We start from the raw sequence: 21,091 nt of genomic DNA, 5'->3' as shown, positions 1-21,091 counted from the left end.
ATATATCGAGGATGTTCTCTCTCTTTGTCAACGTGTCAACACCTTCATGACCGAGACAAAGTGCACCATCTGCTCAAAGGCATAGGTTCTGTTGCCTTCAATGCTTTGGTCGCAAACGACCCAACTACCGTTGCTTGATTGATGTTTTATTTTATTTATTACATACTGCCAATACCTTTAGGAATTATTGCAGGAAGGACACAAACTATAAACAAATAAGGAAAAAAGACAAAAGAAAAAACACTGCGAAATAACTTTTTTTTTCTTTTTTTTCCCTTTTTTTGTACTGAATGGCAAAGTTAAGATAAACAGGAAAATGCACATCAGCTAAACATTTATACACAACTGTGAAATCTGTTTAGTGCTGACACATATCATTATACTTGCGATTATACAATCATAATTACACATTAGTACGTAAGCTTTACAAAAAATACGAAAAAAAAAATACATTCTATGCACAGGTAGTGGAATGTAGGTAGCAGAATAAATACCAATAGTAGTATACATCGCTAAGGAAAAAGGCAAAAAATTTGTAGTTTTATGTTTGTGCATCATGTAAGTAACATTCAAGTAGTGATAAAAAGGTAGTTAGTGAGGTGGTATTGGTAATAGTAGAAGGTAAGTCATTCACTGTCATATGGCTAGTGGAAAGAAAGTATTTAAAGCAATTTGTATGGAAGCGATATTCATTTAGGGTGTATGAGTGCTTTAGTAGAGTTATTCTTGTGTCAGAAATAGAGATATACCGTATTTACTCGCATAATCCTCGCACTCGCATAATTCTCGCAACCCCCCACATCGCCCTAGAAAAAAACGAAAAAATTTTTTCCTCGAGTAATTATCGCACCCCCGAAAACTGCCGCAATAATGTCTGCTCGTTCCAGCCACTGATGATGATAGCGCGCGCCATTTGGCGCCATCTCTTAAGCATCAAGCGTACTATTGCACGGAGATTCAAACCAATCCAAGCCAAACCGAAGTGGCCGGTGCGCGTTGCGGCGTGTTTTGTATGTTGCGTCGGTTATCTTGGCACGTTATGGGGCGATACTGAAGCCACACGGCTGCTTCAAGTTGCAAGTGATAGATCATACGCTAAACAACGGCAACAGGGCCGCCGGTAGGCCTTTCGGAGCCTACGAGTTTTGTGTTCGCTACTGGTGACGGCAGCTGAAAGCCACCAAGACGCGTTGGGCCTGCCGTGTGCCTAAAACTGGGTTTGATGGTAAATTAGAAGTGTGGCAGCTTGGGCTAGTTGGTATGGCATGACGATAGTTATAGCGCGAGAACAGAACGACGACGCAGAGACAAGAAGGACACGAGCGCTAACTTCCAACTGAGTTTATTGCGCAGAGCACGAAAATATATAGAGGAGACAGTAACCATGTGATAAAAACCATATGGCACAAAGAGCAGAACATGAATAAGAAAAAAACCAAAAACAAACGCAAAAACAAAGGCACTGAAAAACAGCAAAGAAAAATCTAGAAGAAAACGAAACAGAAAGGTAAAGATAATATAACTACCTGCCCGCACCGAAACCTTCGAGGAACCTGCGTTCCTTCTCGGACAAAGCCACGGAAGCCTTTCTAACACAAGGCACCTGTTCGCGTGCCATCTGCGCGGCCTCGACAATGACTCGGGTGCTTTCATCTCTGTGGTTGTACAGCGTCGCTGTGTCCCTCTACCTCTAGTCAGTGATCTTCTATTGGTAAAAATGGGCAAAAAACTGCAGCAAAAGTTAGAAGGCTCGCATGTCGTCAAAATATTCAGATACGTGGATGATTTCTTGGTTCTTGTAAATTGTAATTCTTCTATGTTTCACTCGTTTGCGACTCAAACTATAGGTGTGTTCGAAGATTGTTTAAAGCCTCTTGTGTTGACACATGAAATACCCGATAATGACAAGTTACGCTTTTTGGATTTAAATCTGGTTTTTAGCTCACAGCACATTTGTTGGTGTTATGAACCACGTGCGCAGAAACCTCTACTTCCCTTTTCTTCCGCTCACAGTAAGATAGTTAAGCGAGGCATAGCACGAACCTGCCTTGAGAATGCTTTAAATAGGTCGTGCGCCCACAATATCTCTGCGAGCTTCAAAGCTCAAGTTTCCCGGCTTAAGGCTTCAGGTTTCCCCGAGGCGTTTATCGCATCTGTTGCAGAGACGATCCTGCGAACTAATAAGGCAGAACAGAGGAAGCGACGGAATCTGCGCAACACGGATACGAAACATGAAAGGATAGCCGTGATTCCATACATACACCAGATAACACACAGCCTCAAAAAAATTGGAAAAAGAGTTGGAGTTCGTGTCCTGTTCTCGGCACCATTCAAAATATTCAGCCTCACCAAATCTACAAAGCCCCTGGAAACGCAGTCATCAACGGAATGCAGAGTTCAACATCGAAAAACAGGTATGCGGCCTGCTCCTGGGAAGTTGTCTATAGGACCCCCCTTTCATGTGGTGCTTGTTATGTCGGAACGACCGGAAGGTGTCTGAACGATCCGCTGAGAGAACACGCGAACAGTGTTAGAAACAGGAAAGATGGTTTTCTTGCCCAGCACGGCACTGAGTGCAATTGTGTTCTCCTCTTCAAGGACCCAGCGACGCTGTACAAACAGAGACGAAAGCACCCGAGTCATTGTCGAGGCCGCGCAGATGGCACGCGAACAGGTGCCTTATATTAGCAAGCCCTCCGTAGCTTTGTCCGAGAAGGAACTCAGGTTCCTCGAAGGTTTCGGTGCGGGCAGGTAGTTATATTATCTTTACCTTTCTGTTTCGTTTTCTTCTAGATTTTTCCTTGCTGTTTTTCAGTGCTTTTTTTTTTTTTTAACTGATGTTCTGCTCTTTGTGCCATACGGTTTTTATCACATGGTTACTGTCTCCTCTATATATTTTCATGCTCTGCGCAATAAACTCAGTTGGAAGTTAGCGCTCGTGTCTTTCGTGTCCTTGTTTCTGTGTCGTCGTTTTGTTCTCGCGCTATAACTATCGTCATTGATGGTAAACTTTATTTCTTCAGAAGAAAACTTTTCAGAAGTATGCTTCAGCCTCGAGAGACTGTGGTTTCATTTTCAAACTATGAAAACACACCGTTTGGTGTAGAATAGTGGAAATAGAGCAGGCTGTAGCACTATCGATCATTCAGCACAGCTGTCACATCACTGCCTTCTGTCACAGCCCTTGCGCTAGATGGCAAATGAGCTGTAGCACTTGACGCATTATCGATAACACATTTCTATAAAGAAAAACTATAGAATACCATTGAATGTTCAGGTATCTCTAGCAAACACATGAAAAGTGAAGCAACATCACTGCAAAATAAAATAATTTAAAAACAATATGAAAGAATACATACGGAGAGTCCTGTACAGATGACTCTGGGCTGTAAAGGCGACGCCCACACCAGCGCGACGACGGCCGCCCTAAGAAAAAGTAAGACCGCAAGTTCAAGATGCTAAGCTGCACTGAATGACGAGAATGCTTTGACGACATGTAAAAAAAAAAATGTATTACATGAGGTTCAAGCAGCCCACTTTTCTATTGTTTGAAGAGGTCAATTTCTTCGTTATTATACAGGCGACAACTTAGGTGCATTAGAGTTGCTGACCACAGGTGCCCTGTCTCTGCCTTGCTATTCCAGGAGAGAGCGAACAAAAAAAGGCAAGAAAGAAAAAAGGTCGTGAGTGTGTTCTACACTAGACTGTACAGACACAAGCAACACTGTAGTGTAGACCACAAATCATGCTGGTAATTGTCTACAGACATAACTTACAGCTACTAATGCACCATTCTAAAAAAATTATCAGTGAATTAACAAGGCACAAATACAGCCATAGTCTTCATGAGGCAAGCCGTCCTCATCGAAGTTGCTAGTTGCACCCGGACCACTGGTGGCACAGTGTTCTTTGCACGGCAGCCATTACGCTTAAGAAGGATCTGTAGCAATGGTGAATACAGAGTGAAATTTCAATGCAACAAATCTCAAAGAACCGCGAAATATTATCCTTTATTGTGAAGTTTTTTTTAATGAAAGTAATAAAACTTTGCACAAAAATAGTAAAGATTAACACATGAGCCGCATACCCATGCTGTGTATACATTATCGAGCAACCACATTATGCTCAAATAAGTGCGAAAAAACAAACTCGAAGTAATACAGAACCAGTGCACGTTTATTTGAAAAAGAGGGCAGTCTATCTTGATGTGAGCAGCTCGACTGCTGGAAAATAAACTATTACGGTAAGCAGGCGCGTCCTTCTTACACACTGCGAAATGTTAGCAGTTAATACGAATGCTTCACGTTGGTTTGCGTACACTGTTTCAACGTCGTCTTTACTCTCGTCGCAGTGTCCTTACCACAATGGATGATACGGATCTTATCGGTCATTAGCCAAGTTCACATGCACGCTTTGTTGAAGCACTGTAGGTTGTGTGAACGTTGATACAGCATGAACGAGTTATCAGAGACTTCAACCAATAGGTCTCTCGTATTGCGTTTTTAACCGTCTAAGCATTCCTCTCGTGCTGTTTCCGTAACTCATCTTGAATGTTCAACCACCAACAAAAAGGCTAGAAACCAGCCCACATGTCAAGCTGCCTGACAAAAGCAAGGATGACGGGGCAAAGCCTAACTTGAAAAGCAAGTTCCAGACGATGATGATGACAACAGGGCTATCGCACAATTGAATAGTGCAGGCAAAGAGAAATATGTCAGCATTCTCATCATGACGAGAGTGGCAGCCACGGGACTGGGCATAATGTTTACAGCCGTGAATAGCTTCTTAAAGTCGTCATTCATTATTTTGGAGTGTTCTGAAAATGTAAGGGAGATAAAATTCGATAAATTATTCTGAAACATGCAATATTCTGAAATTTGTAGTAGTGAAACATTTTTACAATTAACCAATGAACATTTAGAGGGGAATTTTCGAAAAAAACCATTATATTGAGGATTGCTACAACGAGATTCGACTGCATAGTGTAGTACTTTCGGAGAAGTGCTAAAGGTTGATAATTTGAACAACCATGAAAAAAAAGAAGATTCAAATGAACAATCCACAAAATGAAAGTAAGCTCATGCTATGCAGACAAATAACAAAGAAGTAAGGTAGATCCCCACCAAGGAGCCTTTGCAACAAGGTAATCAAGCCTGCCTCCCAACACACAAACAGCAGTATACAAAAATTCAAAAGCTCAGTTATTACGAAGTTTTATAAGATGTCCATGGGCAATACAGTAATTTGACAATGAAAAGTGGCAAAGGACTTCATACTTTAGCCAACAGATGATTCATTGGCACAGTCATTTCCTTTCTTCCTTGTATAATGTGTTTTGCAAATTTTACTTGCTCTATTATCGCAGCAGCAGCGCAATATCTTCTTATTTTCCAGCATTGGTTTACACTTGCACTCTGAGCACTGGGTGGGTAGGTGCCCATTTGTATGCATTTCTTTTACTGAGAAATCATGTTCACACGTGCACATGTTGGCACATCTTTTCATTTGTGCCACACAACTTTAGCCACATGACAAATGTATTTCATATACCCCTTTAGCACTGCATTCTGCATATGATTTCGTGTAGTGCTTCTTGCACCCCGTTTTCGTGGCCACCTATGAACGTGCATAGGACTGCAAGCTCCTTAAGCATCAAAAACTTGACCTCAACTCCATGTCGTTTCCCAAACTTCTTGTGGTGGTACAGCATTGTATGCACATGGGGCACAACTATACATGTCTTATCGACCTTCACCCTTCGAGAAGGAACATTAGAATTTCTGGCCTTCAACAAAACCCCAGCACCCTCTAGGCACAAGCACAGCCAAACTTTTCGAACTGGGCATGCGCAAAGGGGCATTGTCTAATACTGCTACAACAAAATTTCCTCCACGATGAATAATTTGCGATTCCCTGTCAGCTGCCCATCAAGTGCACACCGGCGATGGGTCATCCTAACCCGCTTGACTTCTTCGCTACGCAGTTCTTCGTGCTGCCCTGGATCCTGATGCTACTGCAGAACTTCGACAAGCCTACTCGGTCTCCACTACCATGCGGCGCTGACCACCTGCATGTGAACGCGTCACCTCGCCATGACGGGGTGCGCCAGCCCGGCCTGTACTGTGCACTGGAATGCGCATCACCGCCAAACGCTATCACTACGGTTGCCTCGTGGTCATCAGCTGGCATCTTGGATTTCGGGCACGCTATCTTCTGACAGCGCCACCGTTCCTTGGAGCACCAATATAAACCCTGGGCAGACGCTCACTGTGCCTAGTGGGCTCGGCGGCACACCAGCGATGGGTCATCCTAACCCGCTTGACTTCACTACGCAGGTAACGAATGACCACTGCCTTTACGCTAAGCGAACTGGATGCCGATCATTACTTGTTCTGCTGAGCCCACGGCGCTCCATCTCTGTAGTTCTCGGTTGTGCCAAAATGCTGTTGAAATTGTTATTAGCAGGTGATATTGAGACTAATCCTGGACCTAGGAATGAACACTGTGTGGTGTCTAAGTGGTGCCTAGTGACATGCTTGATATACTGAAGACGTTGCAATCTGGGCAGTCTGAGATGCTTGAGCAGTTAAGTTCAATCAGATCAACCCTTGATGAACATGAAAAATGTTCAATGACCTGAGCTCGCAGTTGACCAAAATAGAATCCGACTTATAATCACTTTCAAGGGTTCAGTCTCAGTTTGAAATCATTGAAAGTGTTGCCACTAACAGCGGTGCTCAGGTAACTAGGCTGTCTGACCGGATTAGCCACATGGAAAGCACATCCCGAAGGCGCAACCTCATCTTTTACGGGTTCAGTGATGTGCGAAACGAGGCGTGGCGTGTTAGTGAAGAACTGGTTACTGATCTCTGTCACAAAAGCCTGGGCATGACTATTCAAAGTCGTGACACAGAAGGTGCCCATAGACTCTGAGCTTATCGTGAGGGGAAATGGCGTCCGATAATAGTAAAATTTGCCCACTTCAAGGATAAAGAAGCACTCCTTTCGTCTAGCAGTAAACTGAAAGGCACAGAATACCGCTTCAGTGAAGACTTTGCCCCGGAAATTCGTGTAGCCAGAAGGCGCCTTATCGAATTTGGAAAAGCACAGCACTCCCCGTTTAAGCTCCGTTATGACAAGCTTATCTGTGGCAGAAAAACGTATGTTTTTGATCAGGCTAAGCAGTTGGTTGTCGAACCTCAGGCCTAGCAACGGGCGCAAAAGCCACGAAGACCGAATCAGAGTGTTAAGCATGATCTCTCACTGCTTTACACTAACATTTGCAGCTTGATGCCAAAACGCGATCCGTTATGCACCTTGATCTCTTCTTCTAGCAACGTCATTCTGTTGACGGAAACGTGGCTAACCTCTAACATACTTGATTCTGAGATTCTTCTTGATCTGCCATATTTTGATATCTTTCGCAAGGACCACTTTGATGATAACCGTGGGGGCGGTGTGGCGATTGCCACACATCGCTTGCTTAAGTGCTCTGCTGTAAATGTTAAAAATTCTCTGGAAATGGTTTGGACGTGCTGCCACGCCACTTCACCGCACATGTTAATCGGCTGTTGCTACCGTCCACCAAGTGCCGATAGCTCCTTTTTTTCGTCTTTTCACGAAGCATTGTTAGAACTAACAACAACCTATCCCAACACTCTCGTCTTATTATTCGGTGATTTCAATTTTCCTTCAATAGATTGGAGTAATGTTGTGTCATGTCTTGCACAAAATAACATGGCTGCAGAATTTGTAAACATAAGTTTGCTTTTTCGCCTCTCACAGCTGGTCAATAAACCTACCCGAGTAACCCAACACTCGTCAACAAGTTCGGACCTCCTTTTCACGTCACACCCCGATAATGTGCCCCCCCCCCCTTACGTATATCCGTGGTTTTAGTGACCACAACGTCATTCATGCAACATTTCCTTGCAACGTCTTAAAAAGCAAGAAATCTAAAAAAGTACTCACGCTATACGACAAAGCCGATTATTCAAGCATCAATCGTGAACTTTCTGTTTTTCTCGAGAAACTTGCCCTTACATATCGGCAGCATTCAACCGAGAGCATTTGGATACTATTCAAAGCCGAAATGCTGCGTTTAATGAATCTCTACAGGCCAACTATCGCTATAAATGAAAAAGCCCGTTCCCCCTGGTTTAACAAGTCTTTAAAACGCCTACGTAATAAAAAAAGCGATTATTTCGAGTTGCTAAACGAACTGGGTCATCCTCGGCCTGGCAAAAGCATAATAAGGTCGTTAAAGAATACAAGTCATTAAAAGCACGCGCCAAGCGTGACTACTATTCGACTACCATACCAAATATGTTGACATCTAACCCGCGCCATTTTCGGAAAATGATTAGGCCTGATAATAGAAGTGCCATTTCACTATGTGATAACATGGGGACACCCATTACTGATTCCGAAGTTCCCGACGCACTGAATCTAGCGTTTTGTTCAGTGTTCACAAAACAAGTACAGATGCATTACCACACTTTCCATATTTCAATTTTCCTCCAATGGAGGGTATTGAATTCAGGGCAGAGGGCATTGCCAAGGTCATTGACTCCCTGAAGTGTTCTTCATCCTGCGGTATTGATGGAATCAACGCGAAAGCACTAAAAAGTACAAAATATGCGTGCAGTGCAATTCTTTGTATTAACTTTCAGCATTCACTTGACACAGGTACAGTGCCAAATGATTGGAGGACAGGGAAGGTCATTCCAGTCTTCAAAAAAGGTGACCGGTCTTCCCCTGGAAACTACCGTCCAATTTCCCTCTCCAGCATATACTCCAAGATCATGGAACACGTCATCTACTCTTAAGGGGAGATGCGAGTCGAAAAATTGCGTTTTTAGCGAAATTTCTCGTATTTCTGATTTTTATTGCATTTTAATCTTCAAACCTTCTTCCATCTGTGAAAATTTCAAAACTAAATTCGAACCGCAAAATGCAAAAAAAAAATGTGTATGAAGGCATCGCGGTGGCTCAAAATTTCGTGAATTTGCGCCGATATTGGCCATCTTTGACTGCGCGCTGCTCCCCGTCGCAGTGCCGCCCGCCATCGCGATCACTTGGGAAAGTTGCGTCCGGCCTTCTTCGTACAGCTCCGACGACCGCCAGTTTCGTACGTGGGCAAAAAAAAAAAAACGAGGCCTTTTTATTACGTGGTTTGAGCGGTTTGAAACGCGCGGCACCCTAAGCCGCATCGCCATTGGCTACCGAGTCGTTGTCAGCTGTGTTGGTGGCGGCCATTGGCATTTGGTCCGTCTGTTTTCTGTGCGTCTATGCATATTTCCGCGATGACAAGCCCGAAAAAGTGCAACGTGAGACTGCAGAAGTTTCGAACGAAGCACAAGTTCAAGGGAAGGCGGCGTAAAGCGCCCCGAACGATGGCGACGAACGAGAACGCGCCTACGTGTGCTAGGCCTGACGGCGGCATCGACGAGTGCACGAGCGACAGTGGCTGCGATGAAGGGATTGACGCTGCGCTTTCTTTCGTCAGCGCTTCGAAAAATAAGCTCGGCTTCTTCGAAAAAGACGAAAGACAGCGCGATGAGGTTTGTGCAACGACAGTTTTGTGTGACACCCTCTTGCTGACGGCACTTGTGGCAGGTGGGGCATGCCCTGCTTGCGGTATTCAAAAACTTTCCGTTCGAGAGCCGGCAGAAAAGCGCAAGGGACTTTCGTCGCTCCTCAAACTTCATTGCGAAAACAGCTAATGCTCGGCGACTGTTCTTTCGTGCTCCTATACGTCACTGCATGTTACGGCGGACGGCAGCAGCCCAGTGAGCCAACGGTACGACAGTGGGAACTCCCGAGATAGTTTCGCTGTAAATGTGAAGGCGGTGGTGGCTGCACGCAATGTCGGCATTGGGCATGAGCAGTTGTCGAGATTTTGTTCCATTATTGGACTCCCAAAGCCAATACACCACCGAGGATTTTTTTCGATAGCAAAGAAGGTGCACACCGCTGCCATGGCAGCTGTGAGTGATAACTTGCAGCCGATCCAGAGAGTTGACGAAAGAAGTAGCAGGCGAAACTGATGTGGCTGTTATGTTCGACGGCACTTCGCAGAAGAGGGGCCACAAAAGCCACAACGGGATTGGCGCAGTTATCTCCTTAGATACTGGCCTCTGCTTAGACTTCGAGGTCATATCAAATTACTGCCTGACATGCAGTAGGCACAAAGATATGGGCCCAGACGAGGAACTGTGGCAGGCATTCCGAGGCCCAGTCTGTGAAAACAATGCAGACTGTTCCTCCCATGCCATGGAAACGGAGGCTGCGATGCGCATTCGGCAGAGAAAAATGACTTATGACACCCCACTGCATTTCAAGACATTCTTGAGTGACTGTGACAGCAAAGCATATAGTGCAGTTGCAGAGTCAAAAGTCTATGGTGCTGTCAATATAGAAAAAGAAGACTGCACTAATCATGTGGCCAAGAGACTTGGCACCGCGCTACGGAAGCTGCATGTGCCATTACCACGAGGGCAGAAAATGAAAGAGCCAGCCATTCAGAAGCTCCAAACATACTATCAGATTGCCATAACAAGCAACAGGGGGAGTGTACGGGATATGTACACTACAGTATGGGCTTTGTACTTCCACTCATGCTCTACCGACAATGCTGGCAGCCACAAGTTTTGCCCTGCAGGAACAGAGTCGTGGTGCAAACATGAACGCGCTGAAGCACTTGGTGAACCTGCACCACGCCACACACCTCTTCTGACAAAAGCACAGGGATTGGCTGTTTTGCCCATTTATAAGCGGCTAACGGATGAGAAGCTCCTTGCTCGATGCATCAAAAGGAAAACCCAGAACACATTGGAATCCCTGAACAGCAAAATTTGGCTACTTTGTCCCAAGACTAAGTTTGTCTCCCGAACGGTTGTCGAGACTGCCGCAGCTATGGCAATCCTGTGGTTCAACAAGGGTCATGCTACTTTCGAGCACATCCTGGAAGAGCTCAACATACTGCAATCTAGAGATCTAGTTACTTTCAGTGATTCCCGCGATGCGAGGCGCATCAAGAGATTGTCCGAGCGTCTGCCAGCAGAAGCAAGGGCCCACCGTCGTCGTGGAGTGAAAAGGGCACGGCTAGAGGAGAGTGCTCGCAAGGACCGTGAGGGCACAATCTAAGCTGCAGGACAGTTCTAGTAACTTGCAGTGCTTTTCAAAGTTCTGTTGAACATTATGGCCAAAGATTATGCATTTCTAAGAACTCTGTGATAAAAAAAAAGGTTTCACACTTTCAAATGCGTTTTTCTCCTTTTGCAGTTTTGTGTGATCTGTGCTTATACACGCTAGTTCGTATACTTAGAATTGTCATACCTCTATGAAATTTTGCACATAGCATGATGAAGGCCCATAGAGTGCAAGTATCTAAACAGATTGTCAGTGCTGCTTGATTATGTTTTTCAAAAATTACATAACATTGAAAGCCCTTGGCAACTAGAGGCATAGTAAATTTTTCTATTTTATTATTGTATTTCACCTTTTTACACACAAAATTAATATAGTTTTTTGCACTCTACAGTTCCAAAGGATCATAGTCAGCTATATCTGCATGCTTTATCTCAAATTTTTATAGGTCACAATTGTTGCATAACAATGGCCATAATTTTGCAGTATCTGACCTGCAGAAAGAAAACCAAGCAACCTACATGAAAATAAATGACATATTCGTAAGGAGGAGAAAAAACTCTATTAGCATGCCAATTTGTGTTAAATTCAGACTCTTATTAAAGAAAATCGTTTTTCGAGTAGCATCTCCCCTTAACACCGAGAAATGTACCTTTGCTAGCAAGACAATCAAGGTTCACGGCCACCTTGTCAGCAAAGAAGGAATTCGGCCCGACCCCGAGAAGCTTGCCGCTGTCCTCGATTTTCCTCGTCCACTACGTCAAAAGGACCTGCGCAGCTTTCTTGGGTTATCTTCTTACTTCCGGCGTTTCATACGTGGTTTCGCGGAACTTGCGTCTCACCTCCATCAACTCCTCGCAAAGAACGTCCCCTTCATTTGGTCCGAAGACTGCGAAAGCGCTTTCACGGCATTGAAGCAAGCCCTCACGTCGGATCCGGTACTGTGCCACTTCGATTCCACCGCACCCACCATCTTTCACACCGACGCAAGTAGTCATGGTCTTGGTGCGGTACTCTTGCAGCGAGACAAAAACTCACGCGAACGTGTCGTTGCTTACGCAAATCGTGCTCTTACCGCTCCAGAAAAGAACTACACTATCACCGAGCAGGAGTGCCTTGCTGTTGTTTCGGCAGTGCAAAGATTCCGACCATATCTTCACGGCCGTCATTTTACCGTCGTGACCGACTATAACGCCCTATGCTGGCTTTCATCGCTGAAAAACTTATCGGGACGCCTTGGTCACTTCGCTTGCAGGAGTATGATATCGATGTAGCCTACAGATCTGGGAAGAAGCATCAAGATGCTGATGCTCTATCGCGCTATCTTTTGCCCAGCGGAAGCAATTCACCATCGATACTCCAAAACGACAGCACCTCTCCAATCGCAGCGCTAAGTTCATCACCTGCCACCCTATCCGTCCTTGTTTCACAACAACGTGTCGACCCATACTGCCACACCATTGTTGACCGCTTGCCCGGCTCTACTACTCTTCCAAACGCCAGACTCCGTCGACAACTTGAGCAATTTAAGCTCGTCGGTGATGCTTTATGTCGCTACATTTACCACATCGATGGCAACAAGTGGGTACCCGTCATCCCACGTTCTCTGCAACGTGAAGTTCTGGAAGCCTTTCATGATGATCCAACCGCTGCTCATCTAGGCTACCACAAGACTTATGACAAAATTCGAAGTCGTTTTTGGCCTGGCCTCTTTTCAGCCGTCGCTAAGTACGTCGCCTCCTGTGTCCATTGCCGACGGTGAAAACGACCGACAACTGCTCCGGCTGGCTTAATGCAACCTCTTCCTTGTCCCACCTCACCTTTTGAAGTCGTTGGAATCGACTTGTATGGCCCTCTCCCTATATCATCCAATGGGAATCGCTGGATTGTCAAGGCAGTCGACCACCTTACCCGCTACGCAGAAACAGCTTCTATACCATCTGGGACTGCCACTGAGATCGCCGATTTCTTTCTTCGCCACATCTTTTTGCGTCATGGAGCTCCACGCATTCTCCTCAGTGATCCTGGCAAAGTCTTCCTATCTTCCATTGTCGAGCAAGTTTTGCGTGCCTCGAACACTGTTCACAAGACCACTTTTAGCTACCACCCGCAGACCAACGGATTGACTGAAGGGTTTCATCGGGCCCTATCGGACTTGATCGCCATGTACATTCACCCCAACCACACCAACTGGGATGCAATTCGACACTGACCTTCGCCTATAATGCGGCTGCTCAACGCACTACCAGCTTTTCTCCCTTATTTCTAGTCCATGGTCGCTCGCCGAGTTTCGCTCTGAATGTCTCTATCCTTTCGGCCCCTGCACCCTCGACGGCTCCTTTCTCTGAAGAATTTCTATCTCATCTCGCACACTGCCGTCACCACGCCCGTGTTAACACCGGCCTCTCTCAAGACACTCGAAAATCTCGCCACGACTCGTCTCGCAGTGTTGCGAATTTTTCCCCTGGTGACGAAGTTCTTCTATGGACTCCACTACGCGTCCCCGGCCTATGCAACAAATTCATCAGTCGCTTCATTGGGCCATAAACGGTGGTCGAACAGACATCTCCTGTCAATTACCGCGTTTCTCCTCTTAGCGCTAGTCCCGATCATCATTGCCGAGGAACAGAGATAGTGCACGTATCTCATTTAAAGCCTTATGCGCGATGCATTTCATAATACTGTCAAGCGACCAGGCAGCCGCTTTCACCGAGCGGGGGAATTAGTGTGAGCGCGACAAGCGAATGACTCTTTATTCTCTTTGTAATCATCATCACCTGCACATCTTCATCTAAAAATATCATCACCAGCGTGATTTAGCTCGAGCCTGGCCGAATAAACCGGTTTCTCACAATATTACTAAGTATTACGAAATTGGAATGTGACGATAGTTCAGCTGTGAAAGGACTAACTCTCACTTAGAAACAGGCCGTATTTCAGCTTGTTCGAGCTGCAATAAAGCCTGCAGCTGACAATATGCACCTCGAATCGGGCTTATTGTCTGCTTTGTTGCTTGGAGGTGTGCTTCATGTCGGCGAGCTACAAGTTGGCTGACTTCGCGCTTTTTCCGCGCCAAACTGTTGCCGTTACACACGAGCTATCGTGTTCATCTTGGTCTCGTTTGGAAGGGTCGTTTTTCACCTTCAATTTCCCGCCACCGCTGGCTCACCTTGCTCATTAGTTTTTTAGCGAAAACGCGTCATCGAGAAGCACTAGCGCGTGATTCAATTGGCTGCTTGGGGCACGTGAGGCATCCGATTGGCCAAGGGGCGCTTTCGGCGTCTGCTTCACCATCGTGACACGCACAGACATGCGCAATTTTGTCATGGTGCTACTGACTGCTTGCGGAAGTAAAGAAGTTCCGTGCTAAAGTAATTTGTGAAGCGGGTTCGGCGGTGGTTCGTTCGCTGTGAACTTCAGAAAGATCCCCGCTATGGCTCAGGACAACGAGGATAACGAACTCGACGCGGTCAACGGCGGTCGCCCAATCACCGGTGTCGGCCTAAGTCACGTACGAGCCCATTGGTTGCCGACAACGTTACTGAGAACGGCTGTGTTTTGCAGCCTCATCAGTTAGAGCACGGCAAGTAAAAAAGCAGAAGTGAAGCTACCAGAGATATCAGTCTTCGTAGTGACAGAACGAAAGTGCAGTCTTATCGCTAAACCCGCCGATGTTGTGGTTCCCCCCGCTTGACGAAAGGACCTTGAACTGCGCGACGGGTCATCAGAGTGGAGTACGCCGCGCGTCGACCAACAACAGACAGTCAATCCGTTCGCAGTGAACATGCTCGCAATCCACAGGTAGACTGCTTTTAACAACATGTTCGCAACGTTGTCCCAATCTCCGCTCGAAAATGCAGCAGTCTTACGTGAAAAGGAAACTAACACCTCGGCATTTGTGTAGCCTCAAAATTGATGAGCAAGGGAGCAACTTTGGTCCGTGACACTTACGGGTAACTTATTCTGGACAAGCGGGAAAACATCGTTGCGTTATTCGACAGATCGTGGATGACGCACGCACATTTGTCGCACATCGCCGTCAGTACAGTCACCGAACTGATAAGCGGCCTCGCGGCAGACGAGCACACGGCGACAACTTCCTACAGGACTAGAAGAAACGACACGCTCGTACAATCAGTCCTATTACATTCCCGGTACATATTAACCGACTAAACGTATGTGTGCCATGATTTTTTTCCTTAAAACTGCGAAATTAAGTTTTAACAGCATTATTCTCGAAGCACAGATTTTGACCACTTTCTTTTGCTTGTTCGGTAAAAATGGACCTAGGACAGCTCGAGCTGTAATTGTTTTTGCACAATGTAGCTAAATGTGCACAAAAAACATTGCTGGGAGCCTATTTTTAATGGGCAGCTCCTTTTTTTTTTATTTTAATATAAAAATTTCTGTATTTGGTTACATGCAATGAACTTTACTGTGCTGTAATTCGAGAAGTACTCGTTCAATTTTTGATCAACTTGCAGCATTGCACTCCTTAGGCTTTCTAGCATTCATTTATATGTCAATGGCTGTGTAATTAAAAGCGCATACATTTTTACAGTTAAAAATGTTACAATTCTTTGTTTTCTTCATTTCCTCAAAATGGCAATTTTGTACACCCTGCATGAAAATTACTGCAATATATTTGAAACTATTACAGATAGCAGAATATTTTATTTTGCAGCATGAAACTATATGTTTGGAGCACACAACATAGGAAGCAGATTTTGATTTCTCTTGATGCAAATTTTTCAAACTAGTCTTTTGTATGCCCACGCAATGGCCACATTCAGGGCTGTGATGTTTAGTGTACTGTAAAGTGAGAAATATAGACGCATTCAAAAAAGTGCTTCTTATGTTGCATGTCTTATGCTTTCTACTGTCAATCCCTATGTTATTTCTAAATTTTTGACAGGTGGTTATTTTTCAATTCTGGCAAGAATATAAATTGTTATCTTGATTATTTATTTAACTAATGAAGCTACAGAAAAAATAACTACATTTTTAGAAACCAGAGAACAAACTAAGTAAGCATGCCAACTTCTGTCACACTTGGCTCAAAAATAAATGAGAGAGCCCTAAGAACCTTGGTCCCCCCTTAAAAATGAACCAGACCGTTGCACACGATAAAAAAGCATTTATTCTAAGAACAAGTGAAACTCCGCAAAATTTCACCATCTGAAAACATCATTTTAAATAAATTCAAAATGAATGCACTAGAGCAACAGATGTGACCATGTAATTTTCATCATCCACTATTTTTCTGCTTCGACCCCGGAGTCATTCTTTCTGTAGTCTCCATCAAGTGTCGCAGTTCGAGAGGAAGTTGCTGTGATTTCATGATGACAAGTCACCTCGAAGGTCAGGTTTGCCACTTGCATAAAACTTTCGACAGATGAGATGACCTCACCTGCTAAGGTTTTGTGTCGGAGCTTTGTGCCTTTCTGATGGCTCTTCAAGGCAAATTACCCTGTTGTTGCGATGCCAAACATCTTCTACAATACAGTGGAACCATGATTATACAACTTTCAGGGGACCAAGTAAAACAGTCATAAAACCCAGGCGTCATGTAATCGAAAAAGAAACCCGCCCGCATTTTCCTACGGGGGGAACTCCAGTAAATGCGTTACAAAGTGGAGGGGGTATCGCGTGAACATTGCGCAATTGGGTATAGTTTGTGAATGTTTAACCGTTATTACACCTTTATTGTTCTTATTCATTGAATGAAGGAGAGTGGTATGACGCTGATGTTGGGTTTGCCCCACTACTGAGTGAAGGTAATGTTGCTTCCATCACATCTACTCGAGTCAAGAAAAGCATCAAGTCAAGCGAAAGCCAAGTAAAGACTTTCTTGCTTGAGTATATTCCTAATGCACGATCCAGTGCCTAGACATACAGGGTGGCCAGCGAACGGTTTTGCAGGGCAAGCGGTCGATTTTTTACTAGCCGACACTCCCTGCGTTGGCCTTGTGAGATGAGAGAGAAAGAAGCGACAGTTTTGCGGGTGTCTTCCTGGGCCGGCACAAAATGTGTGCATGCGGCACGACACGCGAGCATGCGCAGTGGGGGTGTGGACGGCGCAGTTGCCAAAGCGCGACATTGTGTAATTAAGAAATGATCCGCATTTAAAACTAAGCTTTAGGCAGCGACACTCAGCCTTGCCCAAAAAACTGGAACAGACTGCCTGAATAGGCCCACGGCATGACCATGTGCCGATGCAAGGAAGGTATATTAAATTATTCTTGCCAAGTGGCAGCTAATGGCAGCATTGCTTAGTTCAAGGAGGTAAAAGGGAGTCCTTATTCTCAACCTTACAAAAAAAAACAAAAAATAGAATTCAACGCGTATATTTATATGATAAACAGTCCGAAAATCACCTGCCCATCAGAAGAGTGAGACACAATGTCATCACTATTACACAATAGTGATAGACCACAAGCTTGTCTAGAATGCCTTCGTGCGCGACTTGAGCTGTGTGCGTTGTAATTTGTTGCCCTGTGAGGTACTACTAGTGGTTTCTCCCTTTTATGAATGTTGACGTCGAGCGAAAGTGATTTTGCATCATGAAGACAGCTACGTCACACTCTTATGAGTGTACAAGCCTCTGACTGCGAGTGCGACGAAGACACGATATCAGTTGTATGTTGAGTAGGCAAAGTTTCTACAAACCGACAACGTGAAAATATCGGCTTTTTGGCTGGCTGAAACTACTCCGAGTCGCTGGACCTCAACCATGTAACGACCCCAGATACGTACGCATGTGATCGGGGCTCATGTAGCATGAACTTCCAGGAGAATAAATTTTCCATCTTAAGAAGACATCCTGTCTCACTCGCTACTTTTCCAATCATGAATCTAGGGAAATACAAGTTCATATTTTGCACTCGTGAATATCAGAGTCAATGTTTGATTCGAGTGAAGGTGTTTTTTTTTTCCCTTTCGGATGAAATCTGAGGGTTGCAAGATTTGAAGTTCGCATGAAACTGGGCTTTTGAATACTTCATTTCTATGGGGGATATTGTCGGGACTACACCGATTCGTCGTAAAGTGCCGGTCGTCGCCAGACCGGGGGACGTATAATTGACATTCGACTGTATTGTGATCTTGGTTGGATAAGGATCACTTGATTCCGATCGCACTAAGTTGCGATATACCGTATGATGAAGCCACGCAAGCTGGAACCAGAACTTTCCACCTGGAATTTTTTTTTAAAGAAAACGTACTATGTAGTAGGTGAAATTGCACACACAAGCCTGACAGACAAAGTACCACTCCCTAGTGTGCCCAGTGCAGGTGTCGTGATGGCACAGGGAGCGATGCCTGCCATCGTCAAGCGCTGTGCTATGAGGCCATGCCAGTCAATGGACAATCTTCAACGAGTCTCCTCTTTTTCCCCCGATTATGAATGAGATTCCCCCCCCCCTCACCCCCCCCCAAAAAAAGAACAGAGCAGAAATGAGTCTTCCATGTAGGAGCACAATATTAAAAAATTTAGACATGATGCGCCACTGATTCCGCGTGCACAACTTCTACGGCACTCGCTACAATGGATGGCAGCACCACCTTTACAGCTGTGGACATGGCCTAGCTCCAGAGTGCACAAAGATGGCAGCATATAGCCTATTTAGAAACCATGGCGCGACCAAGCAATATGACTGATTACATTTAATTTCCGATAGATAGACTTTGTCTAGTCTGTGATATTTCATGAACACCCTTTTGTCAACACAGCTTGCTTTCATTGTCATTCTTGAGCAAAAGGGGCGTTTGAAATGAGCTAGAGGTTGTTACACAGCATTTCCAAGAATTACAAGGAGTTCAGGGCATTCAACAAGTTTCAAGGGTCCTGGAACTAATATTGTCAATATCAATGATATTGAAGAATTTCAAGGGGCTGTGCGAACCCTGAGCAGAGCAAGCAAAAGTAAATCGACTACAGAAAGAAGGCTTAAAAAAAATGTAGTGTGTGTCACTGAGATGGCTTTACCAAAAAGAAAAAATAATAAACAGTGAAACTTCATCACGGTTCATTAAACAGTGTGTTATATAACTATGGATGCATATGAAGTGTTTAGTTCTTAAACAAAACTTATTGTAAATAGAAAAGGCTTCTTTGTCCCTCTCAAGGGTAGAACAGTGTACATAGGCTTGGGAGTAGTCCTAGGAGCAGGCAAATGTGCCTTTTGTAGCAAGCTTTGAGGAGCCACAATGGCCTTCTTGAGCAGTCAGAGAGAACAGTCAGAGCATATGTCGCCCCATTTCACAGCACATAATAAGCAACATTTGTCGAATGCTTCATTTTTTTTTGTAACACTAAGGTGAATTGTGCAATAACCTTATTGTTACAGCAATATCAACACACTCAACGGATTTCTGCAGTCGCTGCTACATCCCATGTCAAGCCAAAACTGATAACATGCCATCACCCATCGTATACACTACCCACAGAGAAATGCGCTCGTGCAGGGACGATGAACGCAGCTGAAACAAAGATATTACTAGCTGGCCCATCTTTAATGCTCAGAGGGCGCATGTAAACACCCCGCTTGGGAGGATTGCTGTCCAAGCAGAGGGGAAACAACCTGCCAGTCTTGAACAGACACGAAAAGACGAAAGGGAAGGGGTGAATTTTGCTTCTAAAGGCACTGGCGTGCGTCCTAGTTCAGCAGCCATCAGTGGGCAGCTCAAACACACTTCGAAGTAGAGTGTGCGAAAAGTGTTGCTCTTTCTGAAGTGGCTTTCTGAAGAGGCGAATGCCTCGCAGGTCTTAAACAAGTAGTAAGGGATATGGAGATTGGGCAGAGGTCTCGCTCCTGAAGCAATCGTGAATTTGAACTCTACGGGCATGCGTACTACCTCAACAGGCATCAGCAGTTGGCTCGTATACCCTGCTACGTGTTGCACTGTCTACACGGACGCATTGTGTAAAAAAAAGCATCTCTCCACGAAGAGCCTGCATTCGCTTACACTAGCACTTTCCGGTGTTTTGTGACATCACATTAAAAAGAGTTAGCTGCCAGCCTTACTTTGTACAGCATTTCGTTTCACTGCTATTACATTCAGTTCTTCACCCTTGAGGTAAAACTGAACTTTTTTGTTGCCAATTGATGACAACACTGATTGTTCTGATGGCATTCGGGAAGCGCATAAGAGTTCTTTGTTTGTGGCTGGCCATGTGGTCCACGGTGGCTTGCCACCTAAGTTATGCCAGCTTCACAATCAAGCCGCACGAAAAGTGCTTGGACGTGCTCAAGCAGACATTGCAACTCATCATACCAGATGAACTAAAAGTGGGCATCATTGCCTTGGCTTTATTATAGACATAATGAAGAACATTGCCCAGTGTGATAAAGAGACATGTACTTTTTTTTATATCATAAAAGCTTTTGAACACACGAGTCTCCAATGCCAATACCGTATTGACTCGCATAATAGGCACACTTTTTTTTCAGAAAATCCAGCTCGAAGTTAGGGGTGCGCCAATTACACGGGGTAAAATTTTCGAAAATTTTTTCAACTCGGTTCTCGCGCTTTAAATCTGCACAATTGTCAAGTAAAAGGCGACTTTATCGTTTACCAATTAATTCAGCATAAAACAAACATACCTACGTACCTTTTAATGAACAAGCGAGAGCCGTCAACTGCACACACACACACATAAAATTTATTTACACAAAAGTCGTAGCTGTTCCTTCTTTTCCCTATTCGGAGTCCGAGTCGGAGATCACACATTCATCCTCGCCGAGCGGGGATTCGTTTTCGGTGTCCGAATCATCCGCACCCCACAACATGTCATCCTCACTCGCATCCAGTGCGTTCGAGATACCCGTCTACTTGAAGCTTTTCCTGACGACTTCGTCGGAGATCGCCTGCCACGCTTCCACGATCTAAGCGCACAGCATTTCCACAGGCGGCCTCTTAATCTTACCACCTGGAGTCA

The 21,091-nt window shown here is 44.9% G+C and overlaps 1 protein-coding gene across 1 annotated transcript in view; it reads right to left on the bottom strand.

The window, feature by feature from the left end:
- Window positions 1–21,091, bottom strand: part of LOC142786344 (uncharacterized) — a 121,107-nt gene that overhangs the window by 41,292 nt on the left and 58,724 nt on the right. The window contains exon 6 of the mRNA XM_075883973.1: window positions 3,360–3,426. Within this exon, the coding sequence (XP_075740088.1) occupies window positions 3,360–3,426 (67 nt within the window). The remainder of the gene's footprint in view (window positions 1–3,359; window positions 3,427–21,091) is intronic.

This window comes from Rhipicephalus microplus, unplaced genomic scaffold, assembly GCF_043290135.1.
Source record: "Rhipicephalus microplus isolate Deutch F79 unplaced genomic scaffold, USDA_Rmic scaffold_22, whole genome shotgun sequence".
Lineage (NCBI taxonomy): Eukaryota > Metazoa > Arthropoda > Arachnida > Ixodida > Ixodidae > Rhipicephalus > Rhipicephalus microplus.
Note: the sequence above shows the minus strand (reverse complement) of the source record. Positions and strands in the feature narration are given on the sequence as shown.